Source organism: Hippopotamus amphibius, chromosome 13, assembly GCF_030028045.1.
Source record: "Hippopotamus amphibius kiboko isolate mHipAmp2 chromosome 13, mHipAmp2.hap2, whole genome shotgun sequence".
In the NCBI taxonomy this organism is placed as follows: domain Eukaryota; kingdom Metazoa; phylum Chordata; class Mammalia; order Artiodactyla; family Hippopotamidae; genus Hippopotamus; species Hippopotamus amphibius.
In genome coordinates this window covers 6741156-6764213 of record NC_080198.1, presented here as the reverse complement: position 1 = coordinate 6764213, position 23058 = coordinate 6741156, and the positions used below count along the sequence as shown (strand labels likewise).

Below are 23058 nucleotides of genomic sequence, written 5' to 3'. Positions count from 1 at the left end.
GTCTCCGTGACCCAGCAGCGGGCCCAAACCGCCGCCGGCATCCGGTATCCCCGCGCCCCTTTAACACCCAGACAGGTGCAGTCCAGCGGCGCCTCTGGTTGGCTGGCGTGTGGTGACGCAACGGCACATGGCCCGCTACCATTGGCTGTGGCTCGGGCTCCGCCCCACCCCGGATTGCTGAGCAGGCGGAGGGTGGACGTCTTACGCAGCCCGCGGCAGCGGTGGCGTTGAGGAGGCTGACCTGTTCGCACCCGCGGGCTGGGTGGGTCGCCGCTTCTCCCGCGGCCTGCGTGGATCTGGATTCTTCCCTGCCCGCTCGTGGGCCGTGCGTTTCCCGCCTGCAGGCCCCGAACCCGACACCGTCTCTTCATATCCGGAAACCGGCTCCTCCCCCCTCCCCCAGGCCGGGGTTCCGGACTCCTCCCCCCAAGACCTTCAGTCCGGCGTTTTCTCCCTCAGTATTTAGGAATCTGACCCATTCTCCCTAATTCCGCTGATTCAGCCCCTAAAACTGTATTCCGACCCTACAACAATGAGTTGACTCCTACCCCCTTGCCGAGGATCCGCGCCACCTCCCCGCAGTGACGAGGATAACTTATTCCCGTGCTGGAATTGCAGAATAGGCTCCTTTCCCCAACTATCTCCCTTCGGCCTTACCCCAGTCTAGCCGTCTTTTCTTATAACACAGATCTGGGCTCCCAGACCCGCGACACCTCAGAACCCACCCTTTTCTTTCCCACTTGGCTCCTCCAGCGAACTCTCCCCATGTCCTCTCTGTGCAGGTCCCCAGCCTGGGAAAAGATGGCCCCACGGCCTCCTCGGGGCCTAGCCCCGTCTCTGCTGTGGGGCCTGAGCTTCTTCCTTGGCCTCCCAGGGCCGGTCTGGGTCCAGCTTTCTCCACCTCCGAAGTCTTCTTTCCCCACTGAGCCCCATCCGTGTCACACCTGCCGGGGACTCGTCGACAGCTTCAACAAGGTGGGTGCACTAGCAGTGTAAGAGGAGGGGAGCTAGCTACCATAGCACAGGGGTCGAGAGCTGGGAACTCTGGGATACAAGTCTGCATGGGCCCAAGTCCCAACTTGGTTACTTACTGATTGTATGGCCTTGGGCAGCTTGCCTCTCTGTGCCTCAGTTTCCTGGTCAGTGAAATACAAGTGCTAGAATGTGCCAGGCACTGTACTTAGTTATTACTAATTTTCTCCATTTCCAGGGCCTGGAGAGAACCATCCGGGATAACTTTGGAGGTGGAAACACTGCCTGGGAGGAAGAGAAGTTGTCCAAATACAAAGACAGGTAAGGAAGAGGCTGGAGGGGTGGGTCTGTATATCTAACATCCCAATCTCTGCTCTGCTGGTGGAGGTCTAGAGACACTTGGGGAGCACTTATTCAACAAATGTCACTGAATGGTCTATAGGACAGCAAAACAAGCCACGTAGAATCCCTTCTTCATGGAGTTTATATTGTAGTAGAGGAGAGAGTGAATAAGTAAATAAATAATGTCATATCAGGTGAAGAACAGTAAAGCAGAATGGTGGGAGGCATGGCATTCAACATATGACATTTGAACAGACAGCTGAGATTCAGAAGCAAACTTTGGGACAGTCGGGAAAGGGATTTGGACAAAGCAGGACTGAGCTTGGTGTATTTGAGAAGTGGCTGGATTTGGAGTGAGCAGAAGGAAGAGTGGTGGAAGGTGAAGGCAGAAGGCCTTGAAGGCCACAGAAAGGCATTCAGATTTTGTTCAGAGTAGCGGGAAGTCCTTGGAAGGTTTGGAGCAGGGAAGTGATGTGTGGTTTTATTTATACCTATAAAAGGTCACTTACACAGACAGGCTATAGGGGGCTGAGGTGGAGGAGCAGGAAGATGAGTTGGGAGGCTAGTGCACAGTCTAGGCACGACGGTAGCGGTGGACCTGGTGAGACGGGGTCAGATTCTGGGTATATTTTGCAGATAGACTGATAGGACGTGATGATGGAATCATTATGGGGTGTGAGAGGAAAAGTAGAATGAAAGATGCACACTAGGTTTTGGGCCTGAGCAACTGGGTGAATCGTGGGACTGTTTTCTGAGATGGGAGACACAGGTGTAGGGGAGGCATGGAATCAGGCATTCTCACTGAACATGTTGGACTGAGATGTCTGTTAAACAGTCAAGTGGAGTTAGATTTAGGAGTTAGGAGTTCGGGGTAGAAGTAGGGCTGGAAACACCAATTTGACAGTCATTAGCATATAGTCAGTTAATAAAGCCAGGGAACAAGATGAGATTATATTCAGAGGAGAGGCCTGAGTCCTAGGCCCTGCAGCTTTTCACTCAGTTTGGGGAGAAGGGATCAGCAAGTCTTGGAATTAGACCAGGGGCATTTCTGACCCTTTGTACCCTAGGGCAGGTCACTTTACCTCTCTGATCCTCAATTTCCTTATCTGTAAAACGGGAGTACTAATGCCAATCCTGTTTCATAGGATTGTGGTAAGGATGCCCACTAGAAATAAAAGTTTTGTGGTTATGTAATACTGGTCATTTTCCTTTCCCTCAGTGGGCCTCAGTTTCTTCATTTGGGAATGACGGGATTGACCAAGATAACCCTAGGGCACTTCTAGCTCTATAATAGTCCCAACCTTTTTTTTTTTTTTTTAAACCACCTCTTCCTATATGTCAGACCGCTGTGCCAAACCTTTTAAATGTATACTATAATACATTTTCTGTGTATATATATTTTTTAAAATTTTTTATTGTGGTAGAATGCAATAACATAAAATTTACCATTAGAGACATTTAGTATATTCAGTGTTTTGCAGCTATTACCATTATCTAGTTCCAGACCAGTTTCATCCCCGCGAAAAGAACCTCCATCCCTACTGACCAGTCAGTCATTCTCCCTCCACCCAGCCCCTAGCAATCACTAATCTGCTTTCTGTCTCTATGGATTTGCTGATTCTGTTGGAATCATACAATATGGCCTTTTATGTAGGGCTTCTTTCACTTAGCATAACGTTTTGTTTGTTTGTTTTAAACCTTTTATTTTTAAAGAGAACTTTATTATTGTTATTGTTATTAGGCTGCGTTGGGTCTTCATTGCTGTACACAGGCTTTCTCTAGTAGTGGCGAGCGAGGGCTACTCTATATTGTGGTGCCGGGGCTTCTCATTGTGGGGGCTTCTCATTGTGGTGGCTTCTCATTGTGGTGGCTTCTCTTGTTGCAGAGCACGGGCTCTAGGCACACAGGCTTCAGTAGTTGCAGCTCGAGGGCTTAGTCGCTCCATGGCATGTGGGATCTTCCCGGACCGGGGATCGAACCTGTGTCCCCTGTGTTGGCAGGTGGATTCATAACCACTGTGCCACCAGGGAAGTCCCAGCATAATGTTTTCAAGGTTCATCCATCTTGTAGCAAATATCAGTATTTCCTTCCTTTTTAAGGCTTAGTAATATTCCATTGTATGAATAGACCACATTTGTGTATTCTTTTATCAATTGATGGACATTTGGGTTGTTTCTGCCATTTGGCTACTGTGTATATAGTATTGCTATGAACATTTGTGTACAAGTTTTTGTTTGAACACCTGTTTTGCATTCTTTTGGCTATGTATCCAGCAGTGGAATTACCAAGTCATATGGTGATTCCGAGTCATATGCTGATTCCACGTTTAACTTATGGAGGAACTGCCAAACCGCTTTCCACAGTGGCTGCACCATTTTTCATTCCCACCTACAATGTAGGAGGGTTCCAGTTTCTCCACATCCTTGCCAACACTTGTTACATGATATGTTTTTAACCACATCTACCCAGCAAGGGTATTATATTCTGTCGTGCAGATGCAGGGACTGAACTATCTTCCAGCCAACCTGCAGGAGAGCCATTGTCTCCATTTTACAGATGAGAAAATAGGTTCAGAAGAGGTTAAGTGACTTGCCCAAGGTTACATCACTAGATTGGAACCTAGGTGTGTCTGACTCCCAAAACCAAATCCCCTTCCATTATGGCCTGTGGCCTTTGACATTGTCTGGCATGAGGTGGGGTCGGGGGACGGGAGATTGTAAGGAGGGTGGTGGGTGGGCTGGAGTGTGTTCCTACCACTCTTCCCTGTCTGGTCAGTGAGACCCGGCTGGTAGAGGTGCTTGAGAGCGTGTGCAGCAAGTCGGATTTTGAGTGCCACCGCCTGCTGGAGCTGAGTGAGGAGCTGGTGGAGAGCTGGTGGTTTCACAAGTAAGTAGTGGAGGCCTTCCCGGAAGGGCCTCAGGCAGGGCCGGCTGGTAAAGCAGGGGTGGCGAGTGAGGGGCTGTGTCCTCTTTCAGCTCCTTCCTCCAAACCCACGTGTGCTAAGGACTTAATGGGGGAACCAGGCTCTCACTCTGAGCTGCAGTCTGCCCCTCTGCCAGATGGGGAAAGGGCAGCCTTATGGGTCTTATGCGCAAGATGGGCTGTATCACAGATTCTGTGGGAGGCTGGGGGTGGCGGGCAGCACCTCTGCCACTGTCTCAGCCCCCTCGCAATCCCCCCGCCTCAGGCAGCAGGAAGCCCCGGACCTCTTCCAGTGGCTCTGCTCAGATTCCCTGAAGCTCTGCTGCCCCTCAGGCACCTTCGGGCCCTCCTGCCTCCGTGAGTTTTTCAAGTTCCTCTTGGGGGATGAGAGGGGACTTCTGGAGCCGGGGATCCAGTCCTGGCTCTGCCCCTGGCTGGCTCTATGAGCTCAGGCTGTTCATTTCATTTCTTTGGACCTCTCTTCTTGCCTGCCTCCAGGGCTGGTGAGATGAACAGATCAATGGGGAACGGCTCTGAAAAAAGATATGGGGATAGACCGAGTTAGTTGCGGCCGTGGTTTCTATCATGCATGTGAGAAATGCACACCCCCCCACCCCCACCCTGCATTTCCCATGCCTGGACTAAGCTGACCTTGCTAGGGACAGGCAGGTGCTGCCCTGGAGTCCCTGTTGTCACCACCTTTTTCTGCACACAGTCCTGATGCAGGATCTTAACTACCAGCCCCTTTTAGAAGAATCTCTCTTGAAGCTGCAGATATAAGGAGTTAGCAACCAAACTAGCCTATTCAGTCTTTATAAAAGAAAAGATTGGTAAATAACCTAAGTGTTCGACAATGGGGTATTAAGTAAATTTCATACAATTTTATGAAAAGATATTAGGGTGTCGTTAAAATTGTTTACTCTCCAAAAGTGTTTACTGATATGGGGAAAATGTTCTCTACGTACAAGGTTGTAATTACGATCCCATCTGCTTTGGTGTCTGCCCACAGCCTGTCCTGGGGGTGCAGAGCGGCCCTGCGGTGGCTACGGGCAGTGTGAAGGGGAAGGGACTCGAGGGGGCAGCGGGCACTGTGACTGCCAAGCCGGCTACGGGGGTGAGGCCTGTGGCCAGTGTGGCCTCGGCTACTTTGAGGCAGAGCGCAATGCCAGCCATCTGGTATGTTCGGGTAGGTAGCCAAGAGGTGCGACTTTGGGCAGGGCTGTATGGGGTACCTGTCTGCCCACCCTCATGCTTCCCCCTTCCACCCAGCTTGTTTTGGCCCCTGTGCCCGCTGCTCAGGACCTGAGGAATCAAATTGTCTACAGTGCAAGAAGGGCTGGGCCCTGCATCACCTCAAGTGTGTAGGTGAGTGGGGCCCTGCCCGAGGTCTTGGAGGGGTGGGCAAGGTCTTGGGCTTGGTCCCCCATCAACAACCACATCTCTGGGCTAGACCAGTCCAGTCCCCATCTTCATAGAGATATCAACTTGGTTGGGAAGGTAGAAAAGTAACCAGGCACTTACAGTATAGACTTACCATTGCTCAGTGAGAAATGTCTCTCATCCAATTTGGTGGTAGTGGGGAATCAGGAAAGGCTTCTTGGAGGAGGTGCCACTTGGCTCAAGTCTTGAAAATTGAAGAAGGGTTAGCCAAGGAAATGAGGATACTAAACTTGGGGTCAGGAAACCTGTGTTTGGGATGTAGTTTGGTCCCTGCCTAGTCATTTATATAGACGAGGGTAAAGGCTAAGCTTTATGTAAAGGCTTTTCATAAAGGCTAAGCTTTACAAGGGTAAAGGCTAAGCTTTCTGCTGTAACAGAAAGATCCCCAAAGACTGTGGCATAGTGAACACGGAGGTTTATTTTCATCTCATATCACAGTCTTGAAGCCAGTAGTCCAGGCTGGCAGAAAAGCTCTGCTTGTCACAGTCATTAAGGATCTAGATTCCTTCTACCTTACGGTGCAGCCATGCTCTTGGGTGTTGAGGCTGGGTCATGGGCACCTCCATGTTTCATGACCTGGTATTCAGGAAGTGAGAAAGAGAAAAAAGTGCACAGAGGATTCAAGTCTTTTGTTTTAAGGCCAAGCGAAAAGTGCAGCACGTCACTTCTGTTTACATCCTGTTGGCCAGAACGCAATCACAAGGCCACATTTAGCTGCAAGGCAGATTGAAGAACATAGTCTCTAGCTGGACAGCCCTGAGTCCAGCTGCACCTCTGTATCTGTGTTGGTGGACAGCCTGCGGTCTCAGCCACACTGTTTGAGCCTGGGCAAGTCCATTCCCAGCAACCCTGGCCTCAGCTTCCCTGTTAGTGAAATAGGGATTGAAATGCCCGCCCTCCTGGCCTCTTTGCAGACATTGATGAGTGTGGCACAGAGCGAGCCAACTGTGGAGCGGACCAGTTCTGCGTGAACACAGAGGGCTCCTATGAGTGCCGAGGTAAATGTTTGCTCCTGCGGGGTTGGGTGTGGGGAGGGTACGAGGAACTGTTCCATGCCTTCCCCCACAAACTGCCGCCTTCCCAGGTGCTGGAACCCCCCCCCACCCTAGGCCTCTTCTGGAGCAGGGCCTCCGCCAGGCCTACAGGCAGCTCGCACCCTTATTTGTCCTCTCCCTTCTCCAGACTGTGCCAAGGCCTGCCTGGGCTGCATGGGGGCAGGGCCTGGCCGCTGTAAGAAGTGTAGCCCTGGCTACCAGCAGGTGGGCTCCAAGTGTCTCGGTGAGTGTCCTGCCACCTGGGAGTGCCTTGCCCACCACGAATTGACAGGGGCTGGAATGTGGATGGGGCATGAGAAGGAAGGGTGGAATGTTGCCTGGGCCAGCGCAGAGGGGCGTCAGGATGTGAGTGAGATGGAGATGGAGTCAGGGGTGCTGCCTGTGGGACTCTGGTAATCGGGGCTCTCACCGCTCCTTGGCCTCCCTCAAGACGTGGACGAGTGTGAGACAGTGGTATGTCCAGGAGAGAACGAGCAGTGTGAGAACACCGAGGGCAGTTACCGCTGCGTCTGTGCCGAGGGCTACAAACAGATTGAGGGCATCTGTGTGAAGGAGCAGATCCCAGGTGAGCCCCAGCCCCAGGCTGGCCCCAGAAACCTGGGGAGGGGAGGTCCTCATCCAGGGGGAGGGCAGGCAAGCCTCTCCTTCAGGCAGCTGCAGACCCTGCCCCACCCTCACTGCCACCCAGCCCTCATGAGGCTGCACTGGGCCCCAAACCCCACCTCTGACCCCTAGGCTGGCTTTTGGTGGCCTCACCTCTCCCAGGGTAGAAAGAAAACTTGGCGTCAAATCATTCTGCCTTCCTGAGCCTCTTTCTTCATCTGTCCTTGCCCTGCCGCTGAGGGCTGTTGTAGGCCGTGGGTCAGATGAGATGAAGGACCGTCATGGTGATGTCGATAGTGACCACTTCCACAGTTTCTAACTGTCTGTTACACGCTGTTCCAGGCATATTGCACGTATTAACTTATTTCACCCCTAAAACAGCCAGTGCTGTAGCTATTATTCTCATCCCCGTTTTGCATAGTGGAAGCAGGGATGCAGAGAGATGAAACAACTTGCCTAGGGCCCTGTGGCAAGCAGGCGGCAGAGCTGGGTGTCGAATCCAGGCATTGTGGCTCTGGAGCGGGGCTAGTTCACATGCTCTGACCCAGCTCTCCCACATGGCCTTGGGCAAACCTCTTCACCTCTCTGCACCTTAGCTTCTCATTTAGTAAGACAGGGATAACAACGGTGTGTCTCAGAGTTGTTCTCAGCAGTAAATGACACGTTGTGCTGGTGTGCCAGGCAGGCTCGTGGCAGTGATGGTCAGGTGCTTGGGAGGCTCCAGGAATGGAGATGACTGACAGGCGCTTCTCTTGCCCAGAGTCAGCGGGCTTCTTCTCGGAGATGACAGAGGACGAGCTGGTGGTGCTGCAGCAGATGTTCTTTGGCGTCATTATCTGTGCACTGGCCACGCTGGCCGCCAAGGGTGACTTGGTCTTCACCGCCATCTTCATTGGGGCTGTGGCGGCCATGACCGGCTACTGGTTGTCAGAGCGCAGTGACCGTGTGCTGGAGGGCTTCATCAAGGGCAGATAATCCCTGCCACACCTGCAGCATCTCCTCCCGCCCAGGCTACCCCCAAGGTTGGGACTCTCCCACCTGGATGTTTGAGGCACTTGCTTTATTTTTGAGAGTGGGGTAAGCACCCCTTACCCACCTTATGGAGCAGCCCAGACACCTAGGCCTGGGCATGTGAGGCCCCTGGGGTGAAAAAGTAGCCCTAAAGGTGGGTGTCATGAGATCTTGGCCTTGGGGCACTGGGCAGGCCTCACAATGTGTGTGAATTTTTTAAAAAAGTATCTCTTCGTTGTGGCTGCTAGTGAGATTTGGCCCCTGCCCACGATGGGGAGGGGGGGCTCCCTGCAGGAGTGGGCCCTTCACAGCCCCCTCCTGCCAGCTGCATGCTGCCAGCTCCTGTTCTGTATTCACCCCCTTGCCCCTCCCAGCCACTGATTTATTTATTCATCTCAGGAAATAAAGAAAAGCCTTGGAAAATGGAGAAGCTTGTCTTACTACCTGTCCCTACCCACCATGGGTTGGCTTAAGCTACTGAGAGCCCCTCCACCCTTGGGGAAGTTTCCTAAAACCCTGGGAAACGGAGGGCTATCCTGATGGAGGAGCAGTAGAGGGAGGACAAAGGAGAGGGTTGGCCCTGAAGTAGTGTTAAGACAAGGCGGGTGGAGGAACCAGGCTTAGGAGTGGAACTTTCTCAGTTCAGTACCGGCTATCATTTGCCAAAGACAGATGACTTTCATCTCTGAACCTTACTCTTCTCATCTATAAAATGGGCATGATAATGCTTCCCCCTCAGGCTTAATGTGAGAATTAAGGTAATGGATGTGAAGAGCTGAAGACAGTGTACAGCAGATAGATGTTCCATGAAATATTGATAGCCATTATTTCTAAAGCCTCCAAGGGGTTGAGTGCCCTTTCCTTTGGAAGTCCTCCCATCCGCAATAAACACAGGAGTTGGAATCACTGGGGAATGGGCATCTCCTCTAAACAGGATCCTGGTGTGGCAGGAGGGAGGTGTGAGCCAAGTCCTAAGGGTTTATTTCTTTGGCACAAAGAGGACAGTCTGGACAAGCGAGCCTCATCTCTACACTGGAGGGGAGTCTGGAGGGGATGTTTTGGGCGCCTGGACCCTGTTCCCCATCCCCAGATCCGTGCATGTCCACCCTGTATTCCGCATAAGTCACGGCCTCTGTGCAAAATACCCGCTGAAAAAAACAGAGGTATTAAAAAAAAAAAAAAAAATCCGGGGGTGGGGGTGGGTTCATGTCCAGTTCATGTTCGTGTCTCCGGAGGCTGCAATCATTTGAAGGTCCCAGGAATACTGGTATGTTTTTCAAATGCTTAATGTCCCAGAAGGTCATGCTGCAGGAGCGCCCTGGTCCTGAGTTTCTGGACCCCTCAGAGCTCGATGGTGTCACTGGAGGCGCTGCGGGAGTCCCCGGGCTTGCAGTGAGGCTGGGCCCCACTCGGGGGCTCCCCGGGCCGGGCAGGAGCCGGGGCAGACAGTAGCTGCACCGTGCTGGGCAGCTCATCCAGGGGCAGACTGTCCACCGACGACAGCCCGTGGCGCCACGGGTTCCAGCTGATCTTGAGGGAGCCCCGGGAGAAGCTGTCCGCGGAGCTGCCGGAAGCCGCCGCGTCAGGCTCGTCCACTACGTGTGGTGGGACTGCGCCGCGCACGCGCACGTCGCTGAGCGACCGGCAGCGGCCGCGGAGGAGCGAAGAACCCGCGCCGTCGGGCTCGCCGTCGGGGTGGCTGCCCCGGCGGGGCCGCAGCGCGCCCCCGGGCGGCGGGGAGGCCAGGCCGCGGAGGCCGCAGCGCCGGAAGACGCTATCGCGCACCAAGTGCTCTCGGAAGAGCGCGGCGTCGATGCTGCGGCTCAGGTTGATGGGTGACGGCGGCCGCAGGTCCAGCTCGCTCATCGACGGCGCCGGCCCCACGCTGCTGCGGGACAGTCCCGGGCCATCCAGGGGACCGCGGCTCAGCGACGCAGCCGAACCCCAGGCCCCTGAATTGGGCGTGGCTGGAGGCCCACCCTCCGCTGGGTTGCGGATGAGGCTCTTGCTGATGTCCAGCGTACCTGTGCCGACGCCGCTGGGCCCCGCATAGCAGTTGTTGGGCCGCTCGGGCACCTCGCTCTTGCCGGAGGGCGTGGGGCACGCCAGGCGCAGCAGCTTAGCCCAGCAAGCGTGCTCGGTGGGCGGCCTGGGTCGCGCGGCGGCCAGAGCGGCCAGCGCCATTGTGAGTGCCCACGTCAGCTCCAGCAGGCGCAGCCAGAAGTGGACGCCCCACCAGGCCCACGAGAAGCGGCCCACCCGGCCCGGGCCCGGGTACAGCCAGAGCGCAGCCGCCAGCTGCAAGCCACTGGCCAGCAGCCCCAGCGCGCCCGCCACGGCCAGCAGCCTCGGGCCGGGGCTGGCATCCCACCCCCTCGGCCCGTCCAGCAGGCGGCGGCGGCACAGGCAAAGCGTGCCCAGAGCCACGGCCGCGCCCCAGGCGCACGATAAGCCCTGAACCAGGAGGTTGAGCGCAGGCCTCGCCGACAGTAGGTCTGTGGCGAGCAGCCCCACGCCGTGTGCCAACGCCAGCGCTCCCAGGAGGAGCGGGTTCTGCAGCTGCTGTGGCAGCCCCGCGCCCAAGCCGAGCAGGGTCAGGGCCGCCAGCGCGGTGAGTAGCAAGGGGAAGGGCAGATTGTAGAGCACCAGGCCGGCGCGTAAACCCAGCCGTGCCTGCGAGCCATAAGGGTCGGTGAGCATGTAGGCGGATCGCAGCCCCGACGCCACCAGCACCAGCACCGCCGCCACCAGTGCCAGCCGGGGCCCCGCAGGGCCGGCTGCCAGCGAGGCCAGTGCCAACAATGCAGGCAGCAGGAAGAGCAACCCCACCCCGTAGACGTGCAGCTCCCAGGAAAAGCTCAGCACCCGCCGCAGGGGACCCCAGCGCAGGGGTGGTGCGGTGGCGTTGGCTGGGGGGCTGGAGGCTGGGACTGATGCCATGGAGCTGGCTGAGGGCTCCGGAGGGGGTGGCTGGCCCAGGGCGCGCTGCGTGGTGACCCGAATGAGGCCGCGGCGTGACGTCGAGGGGGCCTGGACAGGGGGTGCTGGGGGATGGCTTTGGGGGCGCCCCGGCCACTCCTCGGCTTCATCTGCAATAATAACAATATTAAAATAGCCCTTTGAAAAGTGCTTTTGATTTTCCATCATGCTTTGGTGTGGTGAGCAAGTTGTTTAAGTTTTCGGAGCACATCTGTAAAGTGGGGATGGTAACAGCACCCCCCTCATTGGGTCGTGGTGAGGATTAAAGGTTTAGCATAGTCCCCAGCACCCAATAAGTGTTAAGTGGATGTGACCGATCATTTTTTTTAACCTTCTAGCAGTTCCCAACAGGGGTTGCTTAGTAGAATCACCTGGAGATCCACTCAATCAGAATTCCTTGTGCTGGGGCCTGAGCATTGGAATTTTTTGAAAGCTCCTCCAGTGAATTGTGGGAGTTGGAGAATCACTGCACCAAATATACCCATATTACATTTAAGAATTTTCTAGCCCCCAAAGTGCAAACGACTTCTCCCAGAGTACCTAGTGAGCAGTAGTTTATTACCCTAAGTTGTTTGAAGTTGTTGGCCAATTCCTTTAAGGAGGGGTTTGTCCCCATTCACTCCCCAGCCCTCGCGTATATACCTCACACGGGTTCTTCATTATTAGACAGAGTACCCACTCTCCCCAACCCCCCAGCCATTCCCTCACCTGGCTGCAGGGCTCCCACAGGGCTCTCTGTTCGGTTTGTAGTTGGGCCAGGGTCCGAGGGGCCAGGGATGAGGGACTTGGGGGTACCTGGGGCCTCCACTGCTCCTCTCACCCGCTGGGGGGAGATGGGGTCTGCTCCATTCATTGCTGCTATCTCTGAAATAACAAAAGCAGTCATCGCTTTGCCTGATCCGCTGGCATTCCCCAAAATCTAGTCCCCAGGGGGGAGGCACAATCACCCTCATTTGCCAGAATGAGGAAAACAGGACCCAGAGGGACCAGAGGTCACACAGAAACTGGGGCATCCAGCTGCCCTGGAACACTGCCCCTCCCAGCCCTGCTCGGCACCCTCACTTTGATACCCACCTGGCTTGGGCTGCCCATCAGGAGTCTCTGAGGCTGGGAGACCTGAGGGCTGGGGTCCTGGTGAGCCCCTACCATCAGGGAGGTCAGTCTGTTTGGGTGAGGGACTTGAAACACTGACTTCCCAGGTCTCCCCACCTCCAGCCTTTTTGGGGAGCTCCATGGGCAGCTCCTCAGCAGGAGGAAGGCTCCTGGCCAACGCCAGGTCTGGCTGGGACCCAGGCTCCTGAGAGGATGCCCCCTCAGCTGGTGATACTGAGCTCACATCAGGGGCTGCTGGATCCTGCTGGGTGAAGAGGGGGCCTTGAGCTGCCTCCTGGAAGTCCTCCTCACCCCCACCCTGTTCTTCCAGCCCTGGCCTCATGATAGTGCCTGGGTGGGGCACAAGAGTATGGGGAGGGCCCTTGTGGTTCCAGGGGGATGTCTCTGAGACCCTGATCTCGGCTTTGGCCATCAGACCCTCATCTCTAGGTGGCCGCTGTCCCACTTGGCCTCCAGGCTCCCCTGGGGTGGGAAGAACCGTGGCTAGCCCCAGTTGGAGTCTGGGAGTTGTGGGGATGAAAGGGAGGTGGGGGGGCCCCACTGGATAGAGGGCTGGTGCTTCCTGCTCCTGTGAGTCAGGAGGTCCTGTCCAGCCCTGAGAACTTGGCCCTCGAGACACCTGGAGGTCATCAGTTACTGGGAGTCCTTCTCTCTGTGCCCCATGGGCTGCTTTAGGTCCATGCAGGGCTGGGCCAAGGGAGTCTGCAGGCCTCTCAGGCATCTCCTCAGCTGGGACCTGGGGGACATTGGAGTTCCAGGGGCTCTCGTCTCTGGGCTTCTCCCAGAAGAAGTCAAAGGCCTGGGGCTCTGTGCCAACAGGGCCCTTGGGGTGGGTTCCTGGGATCAAGTGTGGTTCCAAGTCCTCAAGTTGCCTGGGAAGGCCCCGGCCCAGGGCAGAGCCAGCCCACAGAGACAGAAGCAGGAGGCCATACACACAGCCCCAGGGGCTGGGGGCCATGGTCCACTCCGATGCCTGGGCCTGCAGCCCTCAGCTTCCAGTCTTCACGGGATGAGCCTAAAATAAAAGTGAGGCAGATGGCACATAAGGGTCGGTTCTCCTGGGGCTGCCCAAAGGGGGCTGGTGAGAAAGAAGCAGCCACCTCATTCTGCCCGCCCCTTCCTGTTCAACCTCTTCGTGCTGCCCAGAGTGACCTTTTAAAACTGCATCTCTGGTCATGCCACTTGCCCTAATTCAAAACCTTCAATGGCTCCCCATCACCCTCAGGAGAGAATATAAGCTCCTCTCCCGGCCTTCCAAGGCCACACCAGGCTGTTCACCTATCCCTCAACACCCACGGAACTGCCTGCCACCCAGGCCTGTGCTCCTGCTCTCCCCTCAGCCTGGAATGCCCACTCCCTTCGCCTTCACTTGCTGAAGTCCTGTTCTTTCTTTCCCTCCCTCCCTTCCTCCCTCCTTCCCTCCCTCCCTTCCTTCCTTCCTTCCTTCCTCCCTCTCTCTCTTTTTAAATCCTGTTCTTGAAGGCCCAGCTCAAATATCAGAGAGGTGGAGAGGAAGAGGAATACGCCCCTGCCTTTGAAGAGGAACCTGGGTTTGAATCCCAGATTCACCATTTCCTGGGTGAGTTACTTTACCCCTCTGCATCATGGCCTTCCCATCAGTAAAATGGGTATAATAATAGTACCTAGCTCAAAGGAGCTTTTATAAGACTTATATAACAAAACACATGATGGGCCAGGCCCATAATAGGAGCTTAATAAGCATTAGAGCCCTTTTACTTTTCCCTTTGTCCAGAAAGCTTTCTTTCTCACCAGCCCCCTTAACTATGTCAACAAATAATTGGAGCACATACTGTTTGCCAGAGCCTTGGGGATAAAGCAGTAAACAAGATTGACAGGATGCCTGCCCTCATGGAGCTGGTGTTCTAGGTAAGAGACAATAATCTTAAAGAAGGCGAGCTATGGAGAACATAAAACAGGGGTAAGAGATAGAAGGATGGGGGGGGGGCTACTTTACACAGGGGTGCAAGAAAGGCCACTCAGGTGACATTTAAGCTAAATGCTGAATGGGAAGGAGTCAGCCATTTGATAATATCCAGAAAAAAGCATTTGGAGGAGGGAACAGAAAGTGCAAAGGCCCCTCAGCAGGAATGTGGAGCACAGCAGATGCAGGAGAAAGGAGCAGAGGGAGATGAAATCAGGAAGGCAGGGCGTTCTCAAAAGCCACGAAGAGGCACCAGGACTTTATTCTAAGTGTCCCAGGAAGCCAGTGTAGACGTTAAGCATGGAGTGACGAGATCTGAGAAGTGTTTTAAAAGGCAGAGAGAGGCCAGTGCAGAAATCTAGGTAGGATATGACCGGGGCTTGTTTCGGCTTGGGCATTTCTTTCCCTGACACCTCCTCCACCCGTTCCCGTCACACTGGTCAAACAGCACCATAATCTCCCGTCTCCCCCACCTGCCTGGGGCTTCTCAAGGGCTGCATCTGCGTCTTTTCTTTCTTGTCTCCAGCCACTGCACATGCATGGCCCACGTGGATATTCTTACAGTTCCCCTTCCTGCAAGTCCCTAATGGAGCTGGGAGGCAGGAAGGGACCCCATGGCCAGGAGAGGGGGGACAGCGGCTATGAGAGCCAGTGCCTGGGTGTGTGTAGGGGCAGTGCTCCCTTCCTCTCCGGGGAGCAGTTGTGCTCAAAGCTCGCTGGTTCCTAATCCTTGGTGGTTTGCAGACACCTTGATAAGCTGAAGAAAACTCCAGGTGCTCTCCCCAGGGAAATGCCCAGGTTCAGCAAAGCTTGTGGGTAATTTTAGGGGGAATCAAAGACCCCTTAAACCCATCCCCCAAACTGAGTTTAGTCTCTGCCTTCTTAGTTCATTCCTCAAACATTCACCGAGCCCATGCTCTGCTCCTGACCCAGGCTAGGTGCTGGGGACCCAAAGAGAAGCCTCAGTTCCAGTGTCGGGAGTGGGGGTGAACTGAGAGGGAAGGACTGGAAGGCCACTAACACAGGCACTGGTTAATAATAGTACTCCTGTGTTGAGCTCTTACCCACTTAGGCTCCTGTGCTAAGCTTAGCTGCTTGTCCTGGATTTCATCCACCTCTCCCAACACAAGCAGGTGTGGGTTTACCCATTTCACAGGAGAAGAACGTGAGGTTCAGAGAGGTTGAGCAACTCGCCCAAGGTCACACAGGCTGCAAATGGCCATACTAGAGGCTCTGAAATCCGCATTGGCTCATTTTACACAGGGGGTCCGAAAAGCTTTGCAGAGGAGGAGGCAGCAGAGTTGGGCCTTCAACGATAAGCCTATACCATCTGCTTACCACCCCCAGTCCAAGAGATGTAGTCATCTCTGCACGAGGAGGGGGCTGCCCAGCCCTGGTTTCCAGCTGTTGAAGAGATCTGTGTGTGTGCCTGTGTGTGTGTGTGGGGGGGGGGGGGGGGGGGGGATTGTTCTCCCTGCCTTAGGGACTGGGGAGAGGCCGGCCTGGGGGTAGGGCGAGGGCCACCGCAGGGCAGCCTCCAGGAGCCGGTCTATCTCAGGTTACCTATCCTTTTCCTCCATCTCCTCTCCCCTGGCTCCGCGCCTTCCCGCAGTGTCCTGGGTGGGGGTGGGCGCTGGTGCAGGCCTGCCGCTCGCACCTGCAAGGGGGGCTACAGGCCATGCTCCCTGCCTGGGCCCTGCCATCGCCCCCTCCCTCACCCAGCTCCTCACCTGGGCGCCGAGCCGGCAGCCCCCACGTTCACCTTGCGCGCGTCCCAGAAGCCGCTCGCCGCGCCGCATCCTCTGAGATGCTCAGACTTGGCTAACAGAGCCCGGCGCTGCTGATCGCGGAGCCCGCCCACAGGAGCGCCATCCCCGTTTAACCCTTTCTCCTTAGAAGTGGATTCTTCTCCCAGTCCTGACCTCCCCTCTCTGAGAGATTCTCAGGGCCAAGAAGGGAACTGAGGTCACCTCCGAAGAGTGGAAATCACTTCCGCAGCATCCTTGAAAACGGGGCAGCGAATCTCTGTTTTTGCATACCTCCTGGGACAGGGAGCTCACTTCCTTTATGTCTTTAGACCTATATCCTTATAGGGACACATAGATACTACATACAGACCTACAGGTAAAGCCTACCTACAGTTTGATGTGTATCCTTCAGGTTTTTCAAGGCACAGCCATATATACATTTTAAATAGAAATGAGATCATACTGTACATATTGTTCTATAAATTGCCTTTTCCCCCTTCACTTTGAAATATATCCTGGCACATTTTCCATGTACATTTCTAAAGCTCCATCTCATTGCTTGTATTCAGCGTTGAGAATTGCAGCATATTATCAGCCTGTCATTTTTATCTACCTCATTGTTCCTGAGGTTGGATATGTAGGTTGTTCCTAGCCTTTTGCTGGCAGGAATAATGAGGCAGGGACATTCTTGCATAGACGTCTTCGTGCACATGCCCTAATGTGCGTATCAGATAATTTCCTACCTGAGGCATGGTTAGGTCAGTGGGTCTGCACATTTTCAGGTCCGTCTGTCAAATGCTCCAGGTCCCTCTCTGGACAGCTCCTGTGTACCAAATGTCCACCATTAGGTTCAACACATTAAGAGAAATCCACACAAGGAATACATGTGGTCATTAAATATGATGTAGAATCTTTAATGGTATGGAGACATGTCCAGAGTAGATTGTTGTTTATTTATTTAAATTTCAGTCATTTGAATTATAAAAATAATATATGCTGATTGTCCCAATTCAAGCAACATAGAATGTTCAAAGAGCACATGAACTGTCTTACCCTTGGTCTCTCCAACTCTGCACCCCAGATGTACCCACTGTTAACACCATACTGTTTTCTTTGCATCACAGAAAAGCACATGCATTTCTACAAAAATGGGATCATACCATGCCTCTTATTCTATAACTGTGTCTTGCCTTAGGCAGATATATGTTGGACACATTTTGAAGGCAGTACTCACTAGCTCTGCCCTTTCTTTCAATTAGCTGCGCAGTTTTGCATGATGTGGATGTTAGTTTCTCAGACATTCCCAGTATTCCCCTACTGATAAGTAATCAGGTGACTGACAGCTTTTTTTTTTTTCTCCTAGAAACAATACTTCAATAAGCATCCTTACATACTAATATATACATCATTATATGCTGATACTCTAAATTATCTCAGATAATTATTTGTATGATCCCATTTTTGTTAATGTCTGTCAACCAATCAAGCAATCAAGCAATCAATCATCTATCCTATCCCTAAATATTAGAAGGTAAATAGTGGTTGATACGATTTATATCTCATTTTGCTTTTCAGTTTACCAGTGTTTTATACAACCATGTATTTCTTTTGTGATCAGAGTAAGAATGGTAAATATCATTTTAAAAAGAAAGAATGAAAACCCTTCCTAGGGTTGAGCTGAAATCTCCCTCCCAGTGTTTTCCTACCCGTGGCTCTCACAGAAAAGCCATACTAAGTCCTTAGCTGTGTGTGACATGTTGCAACTTGAAGGGTGTTCAGTCCCTAGTAGCTGGTGAATGATGGAGCCTGAACCCAGCTTTTCTGACTCTAGGAGAGGGTGCAGGGTTTTCCATTTCACCATATCATCTGATCAGCTTTACTGTTTTTCTTGTGAGAACCCTTCAGGATTGTAAAGTCATCTCTCATTTCTCTAGAATTTTCTCCTTCCAGGCCCAACGCTCCCAGTTCTTTTAGCCTTTCCTCTAAGGACAGGGTTCTGGGATCTCACCACTGTGACATCTCTCCTCTCTTTGCTTTTTACCAGGTCAACGATGTCCTCTTTAAAGTATGACTCTTGGAGCTGAACCCAGTTGAGAATAAAGCTGAACTTTCACCTCCCCTTTCCTAGATTCTACTCATCTATTAATATGAGCTCACATTGAAGTCATGTTTCTGGCAGCCACATCACTTTATTGTCCAGTTTTGACTAGGTCTTCTCCATCTCCTTGTGTGCGGTTGGTTTCTTGACCCTTATGTTAGGATTCTACATTTGTTTGTTGTTTATTTTATCTTGTTAGATCTAGCCAGTGGTTCTGATTTTGTGGGAAGTTATCTAGATCTTGATTCTATATGTAATAGATAATTGGTATTTTCTGGCATTGTCCAAGATCTCTCTTCCTGATAGTATCCTTTGAGGGACCTCCTTCTTTTCCCCTGTGGGCTGTCTTGATGGGAGGGCAGTTCTAGGAGCCCACTACAGAAGCTGTGGGGTCCAGGGCCCTCCTCTCAGTGCCTCCTGTAAACTCTCTGCTAAGTCTCTTTTGGAGATGTCGAGATTCCCTCAGCAGGCTCGGAGCTGGCTTGATTGCCTTTCTCAGTTTCCCCCAAGGAGGGCAGGGTGTGTGTACGTGGACCACCCATTCATGTCCCTGCAGAGTCTCACTGGCTTGACAGTGACCAACCCCCCAAGCTCTGCAGGATCATTGGGATGCTCCCTGGCTGCCTCTTTGGAGCCAGGAGCCCCAATCCAATTGTGTTTCCAAACCATGGATTGGTAGGGGTGTTGAGATCCCAGACAAAGGCAAGAGAGATTATGATCCCTTTGGCCAGAGGCCAAGATGAAAGCTGATCCAATGGAAGGAGGAGACTGAATGGGAGTGGAGGTGAATGTAAGTGGGGAGCATGGGGTACCAGGTGTAGGTGGGGAGTATTCTGGCTCTAAAAGGAGCTCCTAGCATCGTCCTGGAGACTCTGGGATAGCAGGGATGGGCGGGGGATGATTCCAAGCATATGGGGTGTGGTTAGTAGCTCTGTTTACCAAGCACTTAGTCAGCCAGGAGCTGTGCTACACACCGTACACGCATTATTGTTTTTAAGTCCTGACAACAACCCTATATATTATTGTGCTCTTCATTTTACAGCCAGTATAAGTTCAAGCTCAGAGAAGTTAAGTAATTTGTCCAAGGTCACACAGCAAATAAGAAGCCAAATCACAAGAGCCACTGATCTTAAGAGTGATAACAGCATCCTGCCCCTCTGGAAAAATCTCAGAGAGAGAAGGGGAGATGAAAACCCCAGGCCTTCCAGGTGACCCCTACTGTGCTAGGAGTTTGAGTCTGAAAATAGGCCTCCAACTGAGATCTCTGTTGAAAGGACAGCAAGCCACCAGGGTTGGGAGTTGTTAGCAGCTCCTGCCCCAGAGTATCTTGGAAGCTCCCGAGGAGAGGGAGAGAGAAGGAAAAGGCAAAGGTGAGTGGCAGCAATGATGAGTCTCCTGCTTAGACAGGACAGTTGGCTGGCATTTCTGTCCTGGCTGGTCTCTCTGCTGGGAAGGAGGAGAGCAACAAAAGGTGGTGCGGGGGTTGGGGGGAGATGGTGCCGCTGGGAGGACCGTCTCTGTGCTCTGCCCGCTGTCCTAGCTCTGAGAGCAAGAACAGTTATACTCTTTCACTCAACTGGCCAAATTAAGCCTCAAGGGTTCCTGGAGCCTTAACTCATTCTTTCTCAGATTTTAGCCTCCGTGGATACCAGCTAAATGAACCCTATCTTTTAAAAAACATATATTTTTGTTGTTGTTGTTAATAAGTCTGACAATCCAGTACACACTTTAAAATCAACTGTTTCTTATTTCATTCCCTCTTACTCCCAATTCCTTTCAACTCTTTCTGGTATTTCTGATTATTTCTTCTGGTTTCCGCATGTATTTTATAAGCGTCAGACTTATACTGCTACTGTTAATTTTTTTTTTTCAGTTTTAGACTTTACCAAAATACTGCTACAAAGGAATGTGAAGATTTAGCTCTCATATCGCCTTCCACATTTTTCTGTGCCGCTTTTGTTTATATCATCATTACGCATTTACAATACTAGAACCATGAAACAAGTTGTTCAGGCTGAGTCAGGAGTGTACTGTGATTATAATTCCTTTGCTAGATGTTCTGTTTTTCTTGGGGTAAGAGTTGCTTGTTTTTTTATTTGCTTAATTTTCTATGCATCTATCACTAATTCATTCCCCCTTAATCTTTCCTTGAAGTGAAAAACAATCTAAAACTTTGGTTTCCCATCCAGATAAGGATACTTTCAAAAAGACTCACAGACTTCTATAACAAATACCTGGTTTCCTCAACAAAGAAACAGCTTGGAAAAGAGCAGGGGGAGGGGAAAATGTTATAAACTTGACACTTGAGACATAGCCGTCAAACGCCACGTGTGGGCCCTGTTGGGATCCTCATCCAATTGCACAAGGGCGTTTTAAGGTAATTGGGGTAATTTGAACATTGATTGGGCCTCTGCATATACTGAATAAGCATATCTGGAGTAGGTGAATAATGGCATTGAGGGTTATGTTTTAAAAACTCCTTATCTGTTAGAGCTACTTACTAAAATATTTATGTGTGAAATGATATCGTATCTGAGATTTACTTTCAAAACACTCCAGGAAAAAAGTGGGTTTGGAAGATACATGAAAGATTTGGCAAAACACGGATAATTATTCATTATGAATGAAGGGAGATGGGTTCGTCCTTATACTGTCCTCTCCACTCTTGTGTATGGTTGAAATTTTCCATAATAAAAAATTTAAGGAGATTTCCCTGATGGTCCAGTGGCTAAGACCGTGTGCTCCCAATGCAGGGGGCCCGGGTTCCATCCCTGGTTGGGAAACTAGACTCCACATGCCACAAATAAGCATTTGCATGCCACAACTACAGATCCTACATGCCACAACGAAGATCGAAGATTCTGCATGTTGCAACTAAGACCCAGCACAGCCAAATAAATAAATAAATATTTGTTTAAAAAGAAAATTTTATTTTTTTAAATTATTTATTAATGAATTAATTTATTTGGCTTCATCGGGTCTTAGTTGCAGCATGGGGGATCTTCGTTGCGGCACGCAGGTGCTTTGTTGTGGCACACAGGCTCTCTGGTTGTGGCCTGCAGGCTCCAGAGCACGAGGGCACAGTTGTTGCAGTGCAAGGGCTTAGTTGCCTTGTGGCATGTAGGATCATAGTTCCCCAACCAGGGATCGAACCCACGTCCCCTGCATTGGAAGGTGGATTCTTAACCACTGGCCTACCAGGGAAGTCCAAAAAAAAAGACAATTTTAGATTTAAAAAAAGTGTTTTTTAAATGAAAATGAAATTCACAAAGAAATGAAGAAAGGAAAAGATTGCACAGGGCTGGCTGTGCATTTTGTGAGCTGGTCGTAGAAATAAAACGTTTTATGTATTGAGTACTAGCCCATTTTGGTGGGGCACAGATACAGAACTCAGGTTTCTGAAGCCTGCTGATCTTCCCAGACTGCCCCAGAGCCCGGGAGATGGGGAGGTGGGACTGGGGTGAGAGCAGGATCAGCAGGAGGGGTGGCAGGGCTGGAGGTTAAAGCCCAGGAGAGGCTCAGGGACATGCTGGGGGACTCCTGACACCCCTGCGCACTCAGCAGTCACAGATGTCTCCTTGATGCCCTCCTTTTGCAGCCTGGATAGTCTGCAGGAGCCTCGCGTAGCCATGAACGTGAGAGATCCTCGTGTCAGCGGCCCGGAGCTTATGATCCCCTCCCCCGCTTAACAGTGACATAATTCACATACCATAAACGTCACCTGTTTAAGGTGTACTATTCAGTGGTTTTTATTATATTCACAGAATTGTGTAACTATCACAATTATAGAACATTTTTTAAATTATTATTTTTTAATTATTGAAGTATGGTTGATGTACAATGTTGTGTTAGTTTCAGGTGTACAGCAGTGATTCAGTTATGCATACATACATATGTATGTGTATATATATATTATTTATATATATAAATATATAAATATTTTTTAGATTATTTTCCCTTATAGGTTATTATAAAATATTGAGTATAGTTCCCTGTTGTATACAGCAGGTCCTTGTTGGTTATCTATTTTGTATATAGTAGTGTGTGGATGTTAATCCCAAACTCCTAACTTATCCCCCCCTTTCCCCTTTGGTAACCATAAGTTTGTTTTCTATATCTGTGGGTCTATTTCTGTTTTGTAAATAAGTTCGTTTGCGCCTTTTCTTTTTAGTATCCACAGATAAGTGATATCATATTGTCTCTCTCTACCTGGCTTACATCACTTAGTGTGATCATCTCTAGGTCCATCCATGGTGCTGCAAATGGCATTATTTCATTCTTTTTTATGGCTGAGTAATATTCTGTTATATATATATGTACCACATCTTCTTTATCCATTCATTTGTCGATGGACATTTAGGTTGCTTCCATGTCTTGGCTGTTGTAAATAGTGCTGCAGTGAACACTGGGGTACATGAATTTTTTGTGAATTATATATTTTTTTCCGGATGCCCAGGAGTGGGATTGTAGGATCATATGGTAACTATTTTTAGTTGTTTAAGGAAACTCATACTGTTCTCCATAGCAGCTGTACCAATTTACATTCCCACCAGATTTTCACCACCCCCAAAAGAAACCTGTACCTATTAGCAATTACTCCCCATTTTCCTCCTCACAAGCCCTGGAAACCACTAATCTATCTTTTGACCCTATGGATTTGCCTATTCTGGACATTTCACAAAAAATAGGATCATATATGTGATCTTTTGTGTTTGTCTTCCTCCTTTAGCGTGTTTCACAGTTCATCGCATCATAGCTTGTATCAGAACTTCATTCTTTTTATTACTGAATACGCCCCCATTGTGTGGATGTATCGTATTTTATATATTTATC

General features: G+C 51.3%; 2 protein-coding genes across 6 annotated transcripts; one reads left to right on the top strand and one right to left on the bottom strand.

Moving 5' to 3' along the window:
* The first annotated feature begins 14 nt into the window (after positions 1–14).
* On the top strand, positions 15–8772 carry CRELD1 (cysteine rich with EGF like domains 1). 5 transcript variants are annotated; one of them, XM_057704920.1, is made up of 11 exons: positions 15–262; positions 783–975; positions 1211–1293; positions 4090–4200; positions 4502–4593; positions 5246–5422; positions 5506–5601; positions 6591–6674; positions 6859–6954; positions 7162–7296; positions 8095–8772. In XM_057704920.1, the coding sequence occupies exons 2-11, from the start codon at positions 802–804 to the stop codon at positions 8307–8309; spliced, it is 1263 nt and encodes a 420-aa protein (XP_057560903.1). In that variant the 5' UTR covers positions 15–262; positions 783–801; the 3' UTR covers positions 8310–8772. The 5 variants fall into 5 exon arrangements, with proteins under 5 accessions (XP_057560903.1, XP_057560905.1, XP_057560904.1 ...); XM_057704922.1 differs by lacking the exon at positions 15–262 and having other exon boundaries at positions 283–975; positions 6761–6954; positions 8016–8132; XM_057704921.1 differs by lacking the exon at positions 15–262 and having other exon boundaries at positions 285–975; positions 6761–6954; positions 8095–8228.
* A 914-nt stretch (positions 8773–9686) lies between these two features.
* Positions 9687–13395, bottom strand: PRRT3 (proline rich transmembrane protein 3). Its single transcript, XM_057706719.1, has 3 exons — positions 12399–13395; positions 12033–12188; positions 9687–11434 (listed from the first exon to the last, which is right to left on the bottom strand). Exons 1-3 carry the CDS (start codon positions 13393–13395, stop codon positions 9687–9689), a joined length of 2901 nt encoding a protein of 966 aa, XP_057562702.1.
* Positions 13396–23058: the final 9663 nt, after the last annotated feature.